This window comes from Petromyzon marinus, chromosome 73 (assembly GCF_048934315.1).
Source record: "Petromyzon marinus isolate PM22_M1 ecotype Great Lakes invasive population chromosome 73, UKy_Petmar_22M1.pri1.0, whole genome shotgun sequence".
Lineage (NCBI taxonomy): Eukaryota > Metazoa > Chordata > Hyperoartia > Petromyzontiformes > Petromyzontidae > Petromyzon > Petromyzon marinus.
In genome coordinates, this window is record NC_133739.1 from 8,769,862 (window position 1) to 8,788,036 (window position 18,175).

Genomic DNA, 18,175 nt, shown 5'->3' on the forward strand with positions numbered 1-18,175 from the left:
AATTTCTCACCTCGGATTTCAGTGCACGGGCAGAGCAGCAGCTTCCTGTTATCTCGTGACGTCACGCGGCAGCAAGAGGTGACATGACGTCACTTGTGGGGAACGATAACACTCCGCTCCCACAATGAGCGGCTCCGTACGTGAATAGATTATGTTAATGATCCGCCAGTCACTGGGCGTGGCCTTGCCCAAATATGATTCAACGTGAACAGAAAACGGCAGCGACACAGGCAGAGGTGACGTCACGTTCAAGGGCGCCTTGGACGGGGGGGGGGGGTGAACACCTTGGTGACATGACGTCACTAGCGAGGTACACATCCCCCTGCCGATGAGGTTATGGTGAGTGGTGACGTCACAGATAGGGGTTGACGTTTAAGTTGATTTAGATTCATTTTCCATTGCTCCCTCCCTTGAACAGAGACCACTTGGGTGTGTGTACACACTGTGTGTGTGTACACTGTGTGTGTACACTGTGTGTGTGTACACAGTGTGTGTGTATACACTGTGTGTGTGTTTGTGTACACTGTTAGTACACAGTGTGTGTGTGTACACTGTGTGTGTGTGTACACTGTGTGTGTGTACACTGTGTACACTCTGTGTGTGTACACACTGTGTGTGTGTACACTGTGTGTGTACACTGTGTGTGTACACTGTGTGCGTGTGCACATAGGTGGGCACAGTCATCTCAGTCAGTCGACAAATGGCATCTTTTCATCAATTTATTATTTTCCAATTTTTGTTTTCTATCTACGTGACTTTACCGAAAGAACCAACAATATAAATGTTAATCAGCTGCGCCACGCTGTGTGGGAGCTACCTGGCCTGTCGCTCCGCACGAAGCTGCGTGGAGCCCTCTGCATGGAAGTTCTGCGTCGGTGAGAAACTCTCTCAGGCCCCCCCACGCAGATTGACGCGAGCCGAGTTGGTGGTGCATTCTATTTTGACTTAAAACTTTCGTGACTGGCAGGAATTCATATTCTTGGGTTCTTTCGGTAAAGTCGCGTAAATTAAAAAAACCTGTTACGTTAAAGAAAAAGATTAAATGACAATTTAAATAAAAATAACGCTGTTTTTATCTTCATTTTTGTTTTCTATTTACGTGACTTTACCGAAAGAACCAAGAATATGGTAGCGCATTCTCTATTTATTGCAGAGGTTCAAGGTTCAAATCAGACAGGCACACCTGGCTACTCCAGTAACATGCACCACAATGTGCGCAGTCTGCTTCACGGCAGACGTAAAAACATAGCGTTGTGTCATTCACGACGCACAGGTCATTGCATGTCGGTGTCACGGTCAAAATTGTGGCAATTCCAAACATTATCCAGAAACTACACAACGGAGACGGCGCGTCAATGATCGCCCCCTACCGACAGACTCATGTCCACGTGCAGGCCGGTGCAGGGCCACCTTGTGCCACACAGGGGCAGCTGCCACTTAGGGGGAGGCGTCCTTCGATTGTTTGAGATGAGATTCGATAAGAAACACACAAATAGGCAAGCGACTTATGAGTGCAAATATGATGTTGGTAACGTAGTGAAATGCTTGGGAGCTTCATCGTCTCTCGCTCCCGCCGACAGATGGTACCCAGCACACAGCTCCACAGATACCAGCCGCTCCTCCTGTGCAGGTTCAGCTAGGTACGGTGCGAAAGAAGTTCCAGATAAACACAGAGACTCGCACACAGAGAGACCCACAGATTAGCATGGTTGGCTACGTACGGTGCGAAAGAAGTTCCAGATACACACACAGACTCACACACAGAGACCCACAGATTAGCATGGTTGGCTACGTACGGTGCGAAAGAAGTTAAACGTACACACAGAGACTCACACACAGAGAGACCCACAGATTAGCATGGTTGGCTACGTACGGTGCGAAAGAATTTCCAGATACACACAGAGACTCACACACAGAGAGACCCACAGATTAGCATGGTGGGCTACGTACGGTGCGAAAGAAGTTCAACGTACACACAGAGACTCGGAGCAAGTTTGAGTCGCGTGCAGTCGTGGGCCCGTGAAAGTTGAACGGGCGCATGTTGCTACTGTCGGTAGTTGAATACAGTTGGAAAGACGCTGATAGAGACACACACAGAGACTGACAAGAGAGAGAGGTGGACAGACACAAACAAAAGGAAGACAGAAAGTAAGATACAGAGACCACAGAAACACAGTCAGCAAGAGAGAGACACAGAGGGGAACAGAGACACAGACGGTCAGAGAGATGTTGAATCGAACACAAAATTAACTCGCTCCATTGAAAGAGATTCCTCAATCTTTGGCCATCCCCGGAATTAAGTCGTTCTAGTTTCTATTTATTTCATTGTGTGTGGTGTGTCCGTGTAAGCAATGTGGGACATCGATGTACACGGATATGAACAAGCTCAGCCTCGTCTCGATCCCGCCATCCCAACCAGGTGAAAGTCCGCATCGAACCAAACCCCCGGCAAGGCCATCTACTTAACGAGAGAACATTCACGCGAAATATCTGTTTCAATTAAGAAGCTTTTAATGAAGAAATACAATTATCTAATTAAAAACATAACACAATTCAAAGTTGTTTCATTTTCAAACTTCAAAACGGAGCATCGGGAGCTTGCGTGGAGACGTCGTTCGTGTGCAATTTTTTTCGTGACTTTCCTGGCCCAAGGCCGTAAATGGTTGCGAGGGGCACCGCAGGCAGTCAGGCTTGCTTCAAGCCCTTGGTTGTGAACATCCAGACGTTAATCAGCAAGGAGCATTTCACGTCCTAATTCGACAAAATCTACATCAACAGGTAATACAAAATTACAATTCGTGTTGTAGAGAATGTATCTCCTCTATGTGTAACTTTTGAGTGGTATGCCTTTTAACTGATTAATGATCCGAGTGTGCTCCCTATTTCAAAGACAATGAGTTGCTCCAGATGGAGATGCTTCCTGAAAACACAAAAATACCCTTTGACCTGTATCACAAGAACAATGAGTCTCACCTGAGTTATCTGTACAGGTTACTTCCAAAACACACTTTGTCCTAACATCACTTATTCAATGTTTGACCCTTAGAGACAATGTTTCAAGTACGCACACAATCAGACAAGTATTAATTCTAAATTATTGACAGGCATATTAACAAAATTGAATTACTTCAGTGAAATATACTGCATCAGGTTATATCGTACTAACAAGCTATTTTTTTTTTAATACGCTTAACAGTGTATGTACAACATACTATTGCGCCATTCAAAAACGAGTAGGCCATTGCATGCTGGCGTCTGGGTCAAAATTTATCAAATTCTAAATATTACCTACAAACTCCACAACTGAGATGCCATATCAACCATCGCCCCCTACTGACAGGCTCTTGTCCACATGCAGGCTGGTGCAGGGCCACCACCTTGTACCACACAGGGGAAGCTGCTACTTGGGGGTGCTCTTCGAGTGTTTGAGCCGAGATACCACTCAAAACTCCGAATTGCCATAGGCGATTAAGCAAACATCATATAAATGGAATTATTAGAACCTTGTGATTGCTTGGGAGCTTATTGGCTCTCGCTCATGGTTAGAGATCTACGCAACCCACAGGTTCACAAAGACTGGCCGCTCTGACCCTGCAGGTTGAACCTAGGAATTGAGTGTTCAACTTCTCATTCTTGTCATTAAAGGCCTGTGACAAAGGTGCATCTATTGGAGCGACATCGTCTCAAGCTTACATATCTACCGGGTCTCCATTTGACTTTGTAATGTCTCGGAGGAAGTCCACCCACACCTCCACAAACTGCTGGGAGTTGCCTCGCTCTGCCTCACAGTCAGAATTCTCCTCCTGCTTCACGTTGCCTCCATCGATGTGAAGGTCCGATTTTGGAGTTGAATCTTCATCTTCACATTTTACCCTCACTTCTTCGCTCTTCACCATCACTTCTTCACATTTCACCTTCACCTCTTCATATTTCACCTCGATACCTTTAAAAGTGTCCAAGCTGGGATTTTCTTCCGGTTCTTGTTTCATGAGGGATGGGCTCATTGCGGCACTTTGACTTTCACAAGCTGATTTCAGATTCCACTCCTTGTGGATCTTCTGATGCTTGTGTGTTCTCTGGTGTACATGAAGATGTGGTGACTGTGCAAACGCCTTCCCACACACACCGCATTTGAAGGGTTTATCTCCTGTGTGTGTTCTCTGGTGTACATGAAGATGTGGTGACTGTGAAAACGCCTTCCCACACACGCTGCACTTGAAGGGTTTCTCTCCCGTGTGTGTTCTCTGGTGTACATGAAGATGTGGTGACTTTGAAAACGCCTTCCCACACACACTGCACTTGAAGGGTTTCTCTCCCGTGTGTGTTCTCAGGTGTACTTGAAGACTTGGTGACTGTGAAAACGCCTTCCCACACATACTGCACTTGAAGGGTTTCTCTCCCGTGTGTGTTATTTGGTGTACATGAAGATGTGGTGACTGTGAAAACGCCTTCCCACACACACTGCACTTGAAGGGTTTCTCTCCCGTGTGTGTTCTCAGGTGTACTTGAAGACTTGGTGACTGTGAAAACGCCTTCCCACACATACTGCACTTGAAGGGTTTCTCTCCCGTGTGTGTTCTCTGGTGTACATGAAGATGTGGTGACTGTGAAAACGCCTTCCCACACATACTGCACTTGAAGGGTTTCTCTCCCGTGTGTGTTCTCTGGTGTGCATGAAGACTTGGTGACTGTGAAAACGCCTTCCCACACACACTGCACTTGAAGGGTTTCTCTCCCGTGTGTGTTCTCTGGTGTACATGAAGATATGGTGAATGTGAAAACGCCTTCCCACACACACTGCACTTGAAGGGTTTCTCTCCCGTGTGTGTTCTCTGGTGTACATGAAGATTTTGTGAACATGCAAACGCCTTCCCACACACACTGCACTTGAAGGGTTTCTCTCCCGTGTGTGTTCTCTGGTGTACATGAAGATTTGGTGACTGTGCAAACGCCTTCCCACACACACTGCACTTCAAGGGTTTCTCCCCCGTGTGGGTTCTCTGGTGCCATGTGAAATGTGCAGTACTATCCGTGCTGTATGCACACCGGTCGCATTGTTGCCTTTTTGCACCGAGCTGTGCCGAGTGCCTTTGCTCCATCAGAACAATTCTGCAGAGGAAGCGACAGCTGAAGGCAGAAAAAAAGAATATCCACACCATCTACACGTCAGTATCGATGCACAGCGGAATGCATTCATACAGTCACATGTGACTTACACGTCTATACTTATTCATATATTCATGATATAGTGAAAACGTGTCCCAAATTCATCACACGGGCTGTTATGGCACACAATGAGAGGGCAAATGGTCATAAACGTGCCTCGAAGCCCTTGTATCTTCAAAATGAATGTTAACCCAAAACTCCGAGCACATAATTTCGGCTGTCTGGATTCAAAAGGAATATTTATGAAAGCTAAATTCAGCTGACGTAGCAAAGGGTGTTGAAAATAATACTATTTGTGTTATGCAGAAATGCATAAATTAATGTTCAATCGCAACGTAGAGGTGTGAAAGCCAGGCACAGATGTCCTTGAATGCTGGGATGAACAGTTCCGACTTCAGCTGCACGTGTGCTGTGATAACTTCCTGACTACATTCTTACAAAGAGTTGCAGAGGAAAACAAAAATAAACTACTGTTTTGATATAACCTCCGTGCTCAATAGAGTTAATAGACTTGACTGCAAATACAAATTTTGATTTAAAGCTTTCGTGACTGCAGTAATTCATATTCTTAGCTCTTTCGGTAAAGTCACGTTGAAGGGAAACAATAAAATGATAGGTGTTAGTAAGGAGTTGTTGGTAAGGAGTTATTAGTAAGGAGTTGTTAGTCAGGAGTTGTTACTAAGTAAGGACTTGTCCTATGGTTTTTATTCAACGCGTGTGAAAGGCATCGTGCTCGCTGAAGGTGTTTTATATATATTTTATTATTTTAGTTTCCCTTCAACGTGACTTTACCGAAAGAGCTAAGTATATTCAAATACAAACTTGACCCTGTCACACACTCAGAGGTGGAGCCAGGATTTTCAGATAGGGGGGGCAACCCCTTTCAGCAATGAAAAATGATAGTTGTTATTAAGTAAGGAGTTGTTAGTAAGGAGTTATTAGTAAGGAGTTGTTAGGAAGTAAGGAGTTGTTAGTAAGGAGTATTAGCAAGCAAGGAGTTGTTAGTAAGGAGTTGTTACTAAGTAAGGAGTTGTTAGTAAGGAGTTGTTACTAAGTAAGGAGTTGTTAGTCAGGAGTTGTTAGTAAGGAGTTGTTAGTCAGGAGTTGTTAGTAAATAAGGAGTTGTTAGTCAGGAGTTGTTACTAAGTAAGGAGTTGTCCTATGCTTTTAATTCGACGCGTGTGAAAGGCATCGCGCTCGCTGAAGGTGTTTGCCTTCAGGGAAGTCGTGTACTGTATACGCAACTGGGCACAATTCTAAGAGTCGCTTGTAACAGCTTTGCCGTTACTTATTGCCAATTATGAACACGGACTGTTGTCCTCTCATAGAGTCCCTGGCACGTAATAATATGCCACGCGGTGGCAATGGGGGGAGTCGCACAATGCTGATTGATCTATATTCATAAAAGGGAAATTTGTGAATGTGTGTCTGTTTGAAATGTTCAGCATACTTGCCGACATGCAACACAAACTTGAAATTTGGCATGTGGGTAGCTTCCAGACTGGACACAATGCACAAAGTATTAAAATAGCCGTCATATCTGAGATGTCACCCTATGCGGCATCGTTACGCAGTGTGCCTGCTGACGTCACGTATACCCCCCCACCAACACTCCGCGAAGGCCGTGTTTTAATCCAAGACAAGAATCAAAGTCCCGGGCAAAGCCGGGTAGTAAAGCTAGTCTATATATAAAAGGGAAATGTATGGATACGTGTGTGTGTGTGTGTGTCTGTTCGAAATGTTTAGCATACTTCCCGACATACTACACACTTGAAATTTGGCATGTGGGTAGGTTCCATACCGTGCACAATGAAAAAAGTATAAAAATAGACTTTTGGATTTTGTATGACCATGAAGTTTGTGGCGTCAACCCGCAACACACCTGAGTTAAGCGCTCTGCAATGAATATAGAATTGAAGCTTTCGTGAATGCATAAATTACTCATTGGTTTTTTCGGTAAAGTCCCGTATGTAGAAATATAATAAAATTATATTAAAATAAATCACGACGTTTCGAACGCAACACAAGCGATCATCATCAGGTGTAAAAAAACAAATAGCGAGGGAGCACATAGGGTGACATCAACGCAACACATAGAGAGCGTTAAACTGCACGGAGGCAAATACAACAAGAAGATGAGAGACGAGAACTCAACAAAACCTAAGAAAAATTACGTGATGCAAAACCAGTAGGCCAACAACACAGTTAGACACTTCCATGGTAAACCACGAATTTCAGAAGACTGCTAAATTTCGTGGTCATCCTCCGGGTTGAACAAACCAGCATAGACAGAGTGAACAGATACGAGGTACAAGGCAGCAGAGATACATACACAGGGAAGAACATCCAGGGAAAGATGTATTTGGCAGCACAGATAGGGCTGTTAACAGCGTGCCGGGAGATTTTAGGTGGCGCTTCGCTCCTGGCCGATGAAGCCATTGGTTTCTCGGAGTTTCAATACATATCCTCCGTGCGAAGAACGGGTAGAACTGCTATCTTAAATATGAAGCAGAACATTACATCTGTTTGTTTGTGTGAAGCAGCAAAAAACCTCTCCCAACGCTGAGCTCTGGCGTCGTGAAATTTTCACAGCTTATGCCGTTTGGAATTTCTAAGTGAACGCGACTATTTTCAGCTCGCCACGTCATTATTCCCTTCCCGAGTGACCAAAATCGACCTTGCGTAGTAGTGGATTAAGGTTAAATTTCCTTGAGTGAAAACATCCGATTTAGGTAACTTGATTTGTTTCGCCTTTTTTCTTTCTCGCAAGCATCAACATTTTTAAGGGTTTTTCAGTGAAATATAAGGGATATGAAATTTATCCAAGACAAGAATCCAAGTCCCGGGCGAAGCCGGGTAGTGAAGCTAGTCACTAATAAACCCCAATGATCCTATCGAAATTAGGGATTTCGATCGGATCGTTGGGGGGGGCACGTGCCTACCCCACCCCCACTGGCTCCACCACTGTCACGCACTGGCACGGTTCAAAAGGTGGTGGTGTGTCCAGACCCATGCCTGGCCACCTTCACCTGCACAGAATTCATGCTTCCTCACTCCACCAAGTAGAGTGAACACCGCCACGCGTCCAGAGTGAACACCGCCACGCGTCTAGAGTGAACACCGCCACGCGTCCAGAGTGAACACCGCCACGCGTCCAGAGTGAACACCGCCACGCGTCCAGAGTGAACACCGCCACGCGTCCAGAGTGAACACCGCCAAGTGTCCAGAGTGAACACCGCCACGCTGTTGAGGAGCCTCACCTTGTGTTGTGTTGTGGGCAGGTCGCTTCTGAAAACAAAAAGCGGTACAGCAGCTCAAGCGGGCTTGGCCTGGTGTAAAAAATAAATAAAAACCGCGTGAATATTTAAAAGTAAAACAAAGTGACAAAGTGGCGACCCGCCTGAAGACAAATTAAACTTAAGCGAGATAATTGAAGCAAACGCGACCAGGCGAGGGCAGGAGGCAAGGCCCCGCGTTGCTAGGCCCCGCGCTGTAAAGTTTCAACCTGGACATCGCTTCCATGCTCGCTGCTACTCAATTGACATCCCTACGAGAGAGAGAGCGAGGCTCTACCTCAGTAAACAACAACAACCACCACAACAACCACCACAACAACCACCACCACCACAACCACCACAACAACAACCACCACAACCACCACCACAACAACCACCACCACAACAACCACCACCACCACCACAACCACCACCACAACAACCACAAAAACCACCACAACGCGATGAGAATTTCTCACCTCGAATTTCAGTGCACGGGCGGAGCAGCAGCTTCCTGTTATCTCGTGATGTCACGCGGCTGCAAGAGGTGACATGACGTCACTTGTGGGAACGATAACACTCCCCTCCCACAATGAGCGCCTCCGTACGTGAATAGATTATGTTAATGAAGCGCCAAGTCACTGTGCGTGGCCATGCCCATATATGGATTCTACTTGAACAGTAAACGGCGACCCAGGCAGAGGTGACGTCACGTTCAAGGGCGCCTTGGACAGGGTGGGGTGAACACTTTGGTGACATGACATCACTAGAGAGGTACACCTCCCCCTGGCGTTTCACGCTGATGAGGTAACGCTGAGTGGTGACGTCACAGAGAGGGGTTGGATTTTATGTTGATTTAGATTCATTTTCCATTGCTCCCTCCCGTGAACAGAGACCACTTGGGTGTGTGTACACTGTGTGTGTGTACACTGTGGTGTGCACAGTCATCTCAGTCAGTCGACAAATGACATCTTTTCTTCAATTCATTATTTTCCAATTTTTTTGTTATTTTCTATCTACGTGACTTTACCAAAAGAACCAACAATATAAATGTTAATCAGCTGCGCCACGCTGTGTGGGAGCTACCTGGCCTGTCGCTCCGCACGAAGCTGCGTGGAGCCCTCTGCATGGAAGTTCTGCGCCGGTGAGAAACTCTCTCAGGCCCCTCCACGCCTCCACACAGATTGACGCGAGCCGAGTTGGTGGTGCATTCTATTTTGACTTAAAACTTTCGTGACTGGCAGGAATTCATATTCTTGGGTTCTTTCGGTAAAGTCGCGTAAATTAAAAAAACCTGTTACGTTAAAGAAAAAGATTAAATGACAATTTAAATAAAAATAACGCTGTTTTTATCTTCATTTTTGTTTTCTATTTACGTGACTTTACCGAAAGAACCAAGAATATGGTAGCGCATTCTTTATTTATTGCAGAGGTTCAAGGTTCAAATCAGACAGGCACACTCGGCTACCCCAGTAATATTCACCACAATATGCGCAGTCTGCTTCACGGCAGATGTAAAAACATAGCGTTGTGTCATTCACGACGCACAGGTCATTGCATGTCGGTGTCACGGTCAAAATTGTGGCAATTCCAAACATTATCCAGAAACTACACAACGGAGATGGCGCATCAATGATCGCCCCCTACTGACAGACTCATGTCCACGTGCAGGGCGGTGCAGGGACACCTTGTGCCACACAGGGGCAGCTGCCACTTAGGGGGAGGCGTCCTTTGATTGTTTGAGATGAGATTCGATACGAAACACACAAATAGGCAAGCGACTTATGCGTGCAAATATGATGTTGGTAACGTAGTGAAATGCTTGGGAGCTTCATCATCTCTCGCTCCCGCTGACAGATCGTACCCAGCCAACAGCTCCACAGATAACAGCCGCTCCTCCTGTGCAGGTTCGGCTACGTACGGTGCGAAATAAGTTCCAGATACACACAGAGACTCACACACAGAGAGACCCTCAGATTAGCATGGTTGGCTACGTACGGTGTGAAAGAAGTTCAACGCACACACAGAGACTCACACACAGAGAGACCCACAGATTAGCATGGTCGGCTACGTACGGTGCGAAAGAAGTTCAACGTACACACAGAGACTCGGAGCAAGTTTGAGTCGCGTGCAGTCGTGGGCCCGTGAAAGTTGAACGGGCGCATGTTGCTACTGGCGGTAGTTGAATACAGGTGGAAAGACGCTGATAGAGACACACACAGAGACTGACAAGAGAGAGGTGGACAGACACAGACAAGAGGAAAACAGAATGAAAGATACAGAGACACAGTCAGCGAGAGAGAGACACAGAGGGGAACAGAGACACAGACGGACAGAGAGATGTTGAATCGAACACAAACTTAACTCGCTCCATTGAAAGAGATTCCTCAATCTTTGCCCATCCCCGGAATTAAGTCGTCCTAGTTTCTATTTATTTCATTGTGTGTGGTGTGTCCGTGTAAGCAATGTGGGACATCGATGTACACGGATATGAACAAGCTCAGCAGACAAGACGTCTTTCATATCCTTTGGTTCTTTCGGTAAATTCACGCAGGTAGAAAAAAAACGAAGAAAAAACAGGAATCGCGACGTTTCGATCGCAACACCAGCGGTCGTCCTCAGGCGAAAACATCCAGACATTGTCGCGGCAGAAGTCACGTGAGCTACGGCACGTGACAAAGATAAGGTGACCCCCCCCCCTTACCCCCCAACGTGGCTCGCCCTGTTCAGCTGAGCATCGTTTTAATGCGGTGGGCTCCCGCGAAATTGATTTCTGTAAGACGAAGGTACTTTGAAAACCCACTGGCTATTCTCTGTTATACAAGTGTTGTGTCCTTAACTAATCACACGGAGACGTCTGGTTGAGGCAACGCGTTTATTATAACAACTCTTTCGAACCCGGCTCTACACACTGCTGTAACACGACAGGGGTACGGCCCCTTCCACCCGATAGCCTCTGGGAGCGACAGCCTCCCTTTTACCGCAGCCTGCACAATCCGGGCTCTGCTACCCACGGGATCCCTTAGCCCGGCGTTAAGGGAGGACTGGATGACCCGTGCCAGCCCGGGTACGGGAGCTCACCTCTGGTCCGCTACAACCCAGCTCTGGCTAGAGCTCGGGGAGGGTCCCAGCGTGTCCGAGCCACCTCTGGTCCGCTACAAGCCGGCTCTAAAAAGAGCCTCGGTTGAGGGTTCCCGGGTGCTGGTCCAGTCTTCAGGTCTTCGGATGTCTTCAGGCTTGAGTTGGTGAACACTGCCTCGGCCCGTCCAGAGGGCCGGCCTTTTATCCCCAGGTCGGGGTCACCCCCCCCCCCTCCCAGAACCTTCTGGAAAGTCTTATCTTAAGGGGCCTAAGGGGACGGGTGGGGGGTCAGGGGTGTGAGTCTCCGGTCACGGGGGGGGGGGGGGCAGGGGTTTACTTTGGTCGACCCCTACACACCTCGCTCTCTCTCTCGGCTGCCCCCTGCTGACCCGTGAACGTGGTGGCAGGTCAGCTGACAGCGCCCTGTTATGGCGCTTACGCACAACTTCACGTGACTCACGCTGCACGTTCCGTCGTTTTCATGCAGGGGGCGCTGCAGACCTCTACGCGCCCCCTGCATGAACGACGGAGGCGCAGGGACAGACGTTCGATCACGTTGGAATCGATCTGCAGACGGCGGTCTTCTCGCACGGCCAGCAGCTCTGTGTCGCCTCGTCTCGATCCCGCGATCCCAACCAGGTGAAAGTCCGCATCGAACCGAACCCCCGGCAAGGCCATCTACTTAACGATGAGAGAAAATTCATGCGAAATATCGATTTCAATTAAGAAGCTTTTAATGAAGAAATACAATTATCTAATTGAAAACATAACACAATTCAAAGTTGTTTCATTTTCAAACTTCAAAACGGAGCATCGGATGCTTGCGTGGAGACGTCGTTCGTGTGCAATTTTTTCCGTGACTTTCCTGGCCCAAGGCCGTAAATGGTTGTGAGGGGCACCGCAGGCAGTCAGGTTTGCTTCAAGCCCTTGGTTGTGAACATCCAGACGTTAATCAGCAAGGAGCATTTTACGTCCTAATTCGACAAAATCTACGTCAACACGTAATACAAAATTATAATTTGTGTTGTAGAGAATGTATCTCCTCTACGTGTAACCTTTGAGTGGTATTCCTTGTAACTGATTAATGATCCGAGTGTGCTCCCTATTTCAAAGACAATGAGTTGCTCCAGATGGAGATGCTTCCTGAAAACACAAAAATATCCTTGGACCTGTATCACAAGAACAATGAGTCTCTCCTGAGTTGTGTACAGGTTACTTCCAAAACACACACTTTGTCCTAACATCACTTATTCAATGTTTGACCCTTATAGACAATGTTACAAGTACGCACACAATCGGACGAGTATTCATTCTAAATTATTGACAGGCATATTAACAAAATTGAATTACTGCAGTGAAATATACTGCATCAGGTTACATCGTACTAACAAGAAGCTATTTTTTTACAAATACGCTTAACAGTGTATGTACAACATACTATTGCGCCATTCAAAAACGAGTAGGCCATTGCATGCTGGCGTCTGGGTCAAAATTTATCAAGTTCTAAACATTACCTACAATCTCCACAACTGAGATGCCACATCAACCATCGCCCCCTACTGACAGGTTCTTGTCCACATGCAGGCCGGTGCAGGGCCACCACCTTGTACCACACAGGGGCAGCTGCTACTTGGGGATGCTCTTCGAGTGTTTGAGACTAGCTATAACACAACACTCCGAATTGCCAGAGGCAATTAAGCAAGCACCATATAAATTGAATTATTAGAACCTTGTGACTGCTTGGAAGCTTATTGGCTCTCGCTCATGGTTAGAGATCTACGCAACCCACAGGTTCACAAAGACTGGCCGCTCTGACCCTGCAGGTTGAACCTAGGAATCGAGTGTTCAACTTCACATTCTTGTCATTAAAGGCCTGTGACAAAGGTGCATCTATTGGAGCGACATCGTCTCAAGCTTACACATCTACCGGGTCTCCATTTGACTTTGTTTTGTCTCGGAGGAAGTCCACCCACACCTCCACTTCCACAAACTGCTGGGAGTTGCCTCGCTCTGCCTCGCAGTCAGAATTCTCCTCCTGCTTCACGTTGCCTCCATCGATGTGAAGGTCCGATTTTGGAGTTGAATCTTCATCTTCACATTTTACCCTCACCTCTTCGCTCTTCACCATCACTTCTTCACATTTCACCTTCACCTCTTCAAATTTCACCTCGATACCTTTAAAAGTGTCCAAGCTGGGATTTTCTTCCAGTTCTTGTTTCATGAGGGATGGGCTCATTGCGGCACTTTGACTTTCACAAGCGGATTTCAGACTCCACTCCTTGTGGATCTTCTGATGCTCGCGTGTTCTCTTGTGTACATTAAGATGTGATGACTGTGCAAACGCCTTCCCACACACACTGCACTTGAAGGGTTTCTCTCCTGTGTGTGTTCTCTGGTGTACATTAAGATGTGGTGAATGTGAAAACGCCTTCCCACACACACTGCACTTGAAGGGTTTCTCTCCCGTGTGTGTTCTCTGGTGTACATGAAGATGTGGTGACTTTGAAAACGCCTTCCCACACACACTGCACTTGAAGGGTTTCTCTCCCGTGTGTGTTCTCAGGTGTACTTGAAGACTTGGTGACTGTGAAAACGCCTTCCCACACATACTGCACTTGAAGGGTTTCTCACCCGTGTGTGCTCTCTGGTGTAGATGAAGATTTTGTGACTGTGAAAACGCCTTCCCACACACACTGCACTTGAAGGGTTTCTCTCCCGTGTGTGTTCTCTGGTGTGCATGAAGACTTGGTGACTGTGAAAACGCCTTCCCACACACACTGCACTTGAAGGGTTTCTCTCCCGTGTGTGTTCTCTGGTGTACATGAAGATGTGATGAATGTGAAAACGCCTTCCCACACACACTGCACTTGAAGGGTTTCTCTCCCGTGTGTGTTCTCTGGTGTCCATGAAGATTTTGTGAACGTGCAAACGCCTTCCCACACACACTGCACTTGAAGGGTTTCTCTCCCGTGTGTGTTCTCTGGTGTACATGAAGACTTGGTGACTGTGAAAACGCCTTCCCACACACACTGCACTTGAAGGGTTTCTCTCCCGTGTGTGTTCTCTGGTGTACATGAAGATGTGGTGACAGTGCAAACGCCTTCCCACACACACTGCACTTGAAGGGTTTCTCTCCCGTGTGTGTTCTCTGGTGTACATAAAGATTTGGTGACTGTGCAAACGCCTTCCCACACACATTGCACTTGAAGGGTTTCTCTCCCGTGTGGGTTCTCTGGTGCCACGTGAAATGTGCAGTACTATCCGTGCTGTATGCACACCGGTCGCATTGATGCCTTTTTGCACCGAGCTGCGCCGAGTGCCTTTGCTCCATCAGACCAATTCTGCAGAGGAAGCGACAGCTGCAGACAGACAAAAAGAATATCCACACCATCTACACGTCAGTATCGATGCACAGAGGAATCCATTTATACAGTCACACGTGACTTACACGTCTATACTTATTCATATATTCATGATATAGTGAAAACGTGTCCCAAATTCATCACACGGGCTGTTATGGCACACAATGAGAGGGCAAATGGTCATAAACGTGCCTGGAAGCCCTCGTATCTTCAAAATAAACGTTAACCCAAAACTCCGAGCACATGATTTTGAATGTCTTGCTTCAAAAGGAATATTTATGAAAGCTAAATTCAGCTGACGTAGCAAAGGGTGTTGAAAATAATACTATTTGTGTTATGCAGAAATGCATAAATTAATGTTCAATCGCAACGTAGAGGTGTGAAAGCCAGGCACAGATGTCCTTGAATGCTGGGATGAACAGTTCCGACTTCAGCTGCACGTGTGCTGTGATAACTTCCTGACTACATTCTTACAAAGAGTTGCAGAGGAAAACAAAAATAAACTACTGTTTTGATATAACCTCCGTGCTCAATAGAGTTAATAGACTTGACTGCAAATACAAACTTGACCCTTTCACACACTCAGAGGTAGAGCCAGGATATTCAGGTAGGGGGGGGGGTAGCCCCTTTCAGCAATGAAATTGATAGGAGTTGTTAGTAAGTAAGAAGTTGTTAGTAAGGAGATATTAGTAAGGAGTTGTTAGTAAGGAGTTGTTGGTAAGGAGTTATTAGTAAGGAGTTGTTAGTCAGGAGTTGTTAGTAAGTAAGGAGTTGTTAGTCAGGAGTTGTTAGTAAATAAGGAGTTGTTAGTCAGGAGTTGTTACTAAGTAAGGACTTGTCCTATGCTTTTAATTCGACGCGTGTGAAAGGCATCGCGCTCGCTGAAGGTGTTTGCCTTCAGGGAAGTCGTGTACTGTATACGCAACTGGGCACAATTCTAAGAGACGCTTGTAACTGCTTTGCCGTTACTTATTGCCAATTATGAACACGGACTGTGGTCCTCTCAGAGTCCCTGGCACGTAATAATATGCCACCCGGTGGCAGTGGGGGGGTCGCACAATGCTGATTGATCTATATTTATAAAAGGGAAATTTGTGAATGTGTGTCTGTTTGACATGTTCAGCATACTTGCCGACATGCAACACAAACTGGAAATTTGGCATGTGGGTAGCTTCCAGACTGGACACAATGCACAAAGTATTAAAATAGCCGTCATATCTGAGATGTCACCCTATGCGGCATCGTTACGCAGTGTGCCTGCTGACGTCATGCACACCCCCCCACCAACACTCCGCGAAGACCGTGTTTTAATCCAAGACAAGAATCAAAGTCCCGGGCAAAGCCGGGTAGTAAAGCTAGCGTATATATAAAAGGGAAATGTGTGGATACGTGTGTGTGTGTCTGTTAGAAATGTTTAGCATACTTCCCGACATACTACACACCTGAAATTTGGCATGTGGGTAGAGGTTCCATACCGTGCACAATGAAAAAAGTATAAAAATAGACTTTTGTATTTTGTATGACCATGAAGTTTGTGGCGTCAACCCGCAACACACCTGAGTTAAGCGCTCTGCAATGAATATAGAATTGAAGCTTTCGTGACTGCATAAATGATTCATTGTTTTTTTCGGTAAAGTCACGGATGTAGAAATATAATAAATTTATATTAAAATAAATCACGACGTTTCGAACGCAACACAAGCGATCATCATCAGGTGTAAAAAAACAAATAGCGAGGGAGCACATAGGGTGACATCAACGCAACACATAGAGAGCGTTAAACTGCACGGAGGCAAATACAACAAGAAGATGAGAGACGAGAACTCAACAAAACCTAAGAAAAATTACGTGATGCAAAACCAGTAGGACAACAACACAGTTAGACACTTCCATGGTAGACCACGAATTTCAGAAGACTGCTAAATTTCGTGTTCATCCTCCGGGTTGAACAAACCAGCATAGACAGAGTGAACAGATACGAGGTACAAGGTAGCAGAGATACATACTCAGGGAAGAACATCCAGGGAAAGATGTATTTGGCAGCACAGAGAGGGCTGTTAACAGCGTGCCGGGAGATTTTAGGTGGCGCTTCGCTCCTGGCCGATGAAGCCATTGGTTTCTCGGAGTTTCAATACATATCCTCCGTGCGAAGAACGGGTAGAACTGCTATCTTAAATATGAAGCGGAACATTACATCTGTTTGTTTGTGTGAAGCAGCAAAACCTCTCCAACGCTGACTTCTGGCGTCGTGAAAATTTTAACAGCTTATGCCGTTTGGAATTTCTAAGTGAACGCGACTATTTTCAGCTCGCCACGTCATTATTCCCTTCCCGAGTGGCCAAAAGCGACCTTGCGTAGAAGTGGATTAAGGTTAAATTTCCTTGAGTGAAAACATCCGATTTAGGTAACTTGATTTGTTTCGCCTTTTTTCTTTCTCGCAAGCATCAACATTTTTAAGGGTTTTTCAGTGAAATATAAGGGAATATGAAATGTATCCAAGACAAGAATCCAAGTCCCGGGCGAAGCCGGGTAGTGAAGCTAGTTACTAATAAACCCCAATGATCCTATCGAAATTAGAGATTTCGATCGGATCGTTGGGGGGCACGTGCCTACCCCACCCCCACTGGCTCCACCACTGTCACACACTGGCACGGTTCACAGGTGGTGGTGTGTCCAGAGCAACGCCTGGCCACCTTCACCTGCTCAGAATTCATGTTTCCTCACTCCACCAAGTAGAGTGAACACCGCCACGCGTCCAGAGTGAACACCGCCACGCGTCCAGAGTGAACACCGCCACGCGTCCAGAGTGAACACCGCCACGCGTCCAGAGTGAACACCGCCACGCGTCCAGAGTGAACACCGCCACGCGTCCAGAGTGAACACCGCCACGCGTCCAGAGTGAACACCGCCACGCTGTTGAGGAGCCTCACCTTGTGTTGTGTTGTGGGCAGGTCGCTTCTGAAAACAAAAAGCGGTACAGCAGCTCAAGCGGGCTTGGCCTGGTGTAAAAAAAATGAAAAAAAAACCGCGTGAATATTTAAAAGTAAAACAAAGTGACAAAATGGCGAGCCGCGTGAAGACAAATTAAACTTAAGCGAGATAATTGAAGCAACAGCGATCAGGCGAGGGCAGGAGGCAAGGCCCCGCGTGGCTAGGCCCCGCGCTGTAAAGTTGCAACCTGGACATCGCTTCCATGCTCGCTGCTACTCAATTGACATCCCTACGAGAGAGAGCGAGGCTCTACCTCGATAAACAACAACCACCACCACAACAACAACCACCACAACAACA

At 46.6% G+C, this 18,175-nt stretch overlaps 2 protein-coding genes and 1 pseudogene across 2 annotated transcripts in view; all 3 read right to left on the bottom strand.

Moving 5' to 3' along the window:
* Positions 1-61, bottom strand: part of LOC116958166 (uncharacterized) — a 128,998-nt gene extending 128,937 nt beyond the window's left edge. The window contains exon 1 of the mRNA XM_076055940.1: positions 11-61. The gene's annotated coding sequence lies outside the window, so the exon portion shown is untranslated. The remainder of the gene's footprint in view (positions 1-10) is intronic.
* Positions 1-18,175, bottom strand: part of LOC142907024 (uncharacterized) — a 183,127-nt pseudogene that overhangs the window by 108,570 nt on the left and 56,382 nt on the right.
* LOC142907002 (uncharacterized) lies at positions 2,490-15,927 on the bottom strand. Its single transcript, XM_076055898.1, has 2 exons — positions 13,456-15,927; positions 2,490-5,153 (listed from the first exon to the last, which is right to left on the bottom strand). Exons 1-2 carry the CDS (start codon positions 14,911-14,913, stop codon positions 3,690-3,692), a joined length of 2,922 nt encoding a protein of 973 aa, XP_075912013.1. The 5' UTR covers positions 14,914-15,927; the 3' UTR covers positions 2,490-3,689.

Excerpts from the sequence above, each read along its gene's own strand:
- LOC142907002 (XM_076055898.1), bottom strand. The coding sequence starts at position 14,913 with ATGGTGTGGATATTCTTTTTGTCTGTCTGCAGCTGTCGCTTCCTCTGC. Across the intron at positions 5,154-13,455 it reads ACAAAACAAAGTCAAATGGA|TGGATATTCTTTTTTTCTGC; the intron begins GACCCGGTAGAT and ends GTGTAGATGGTG.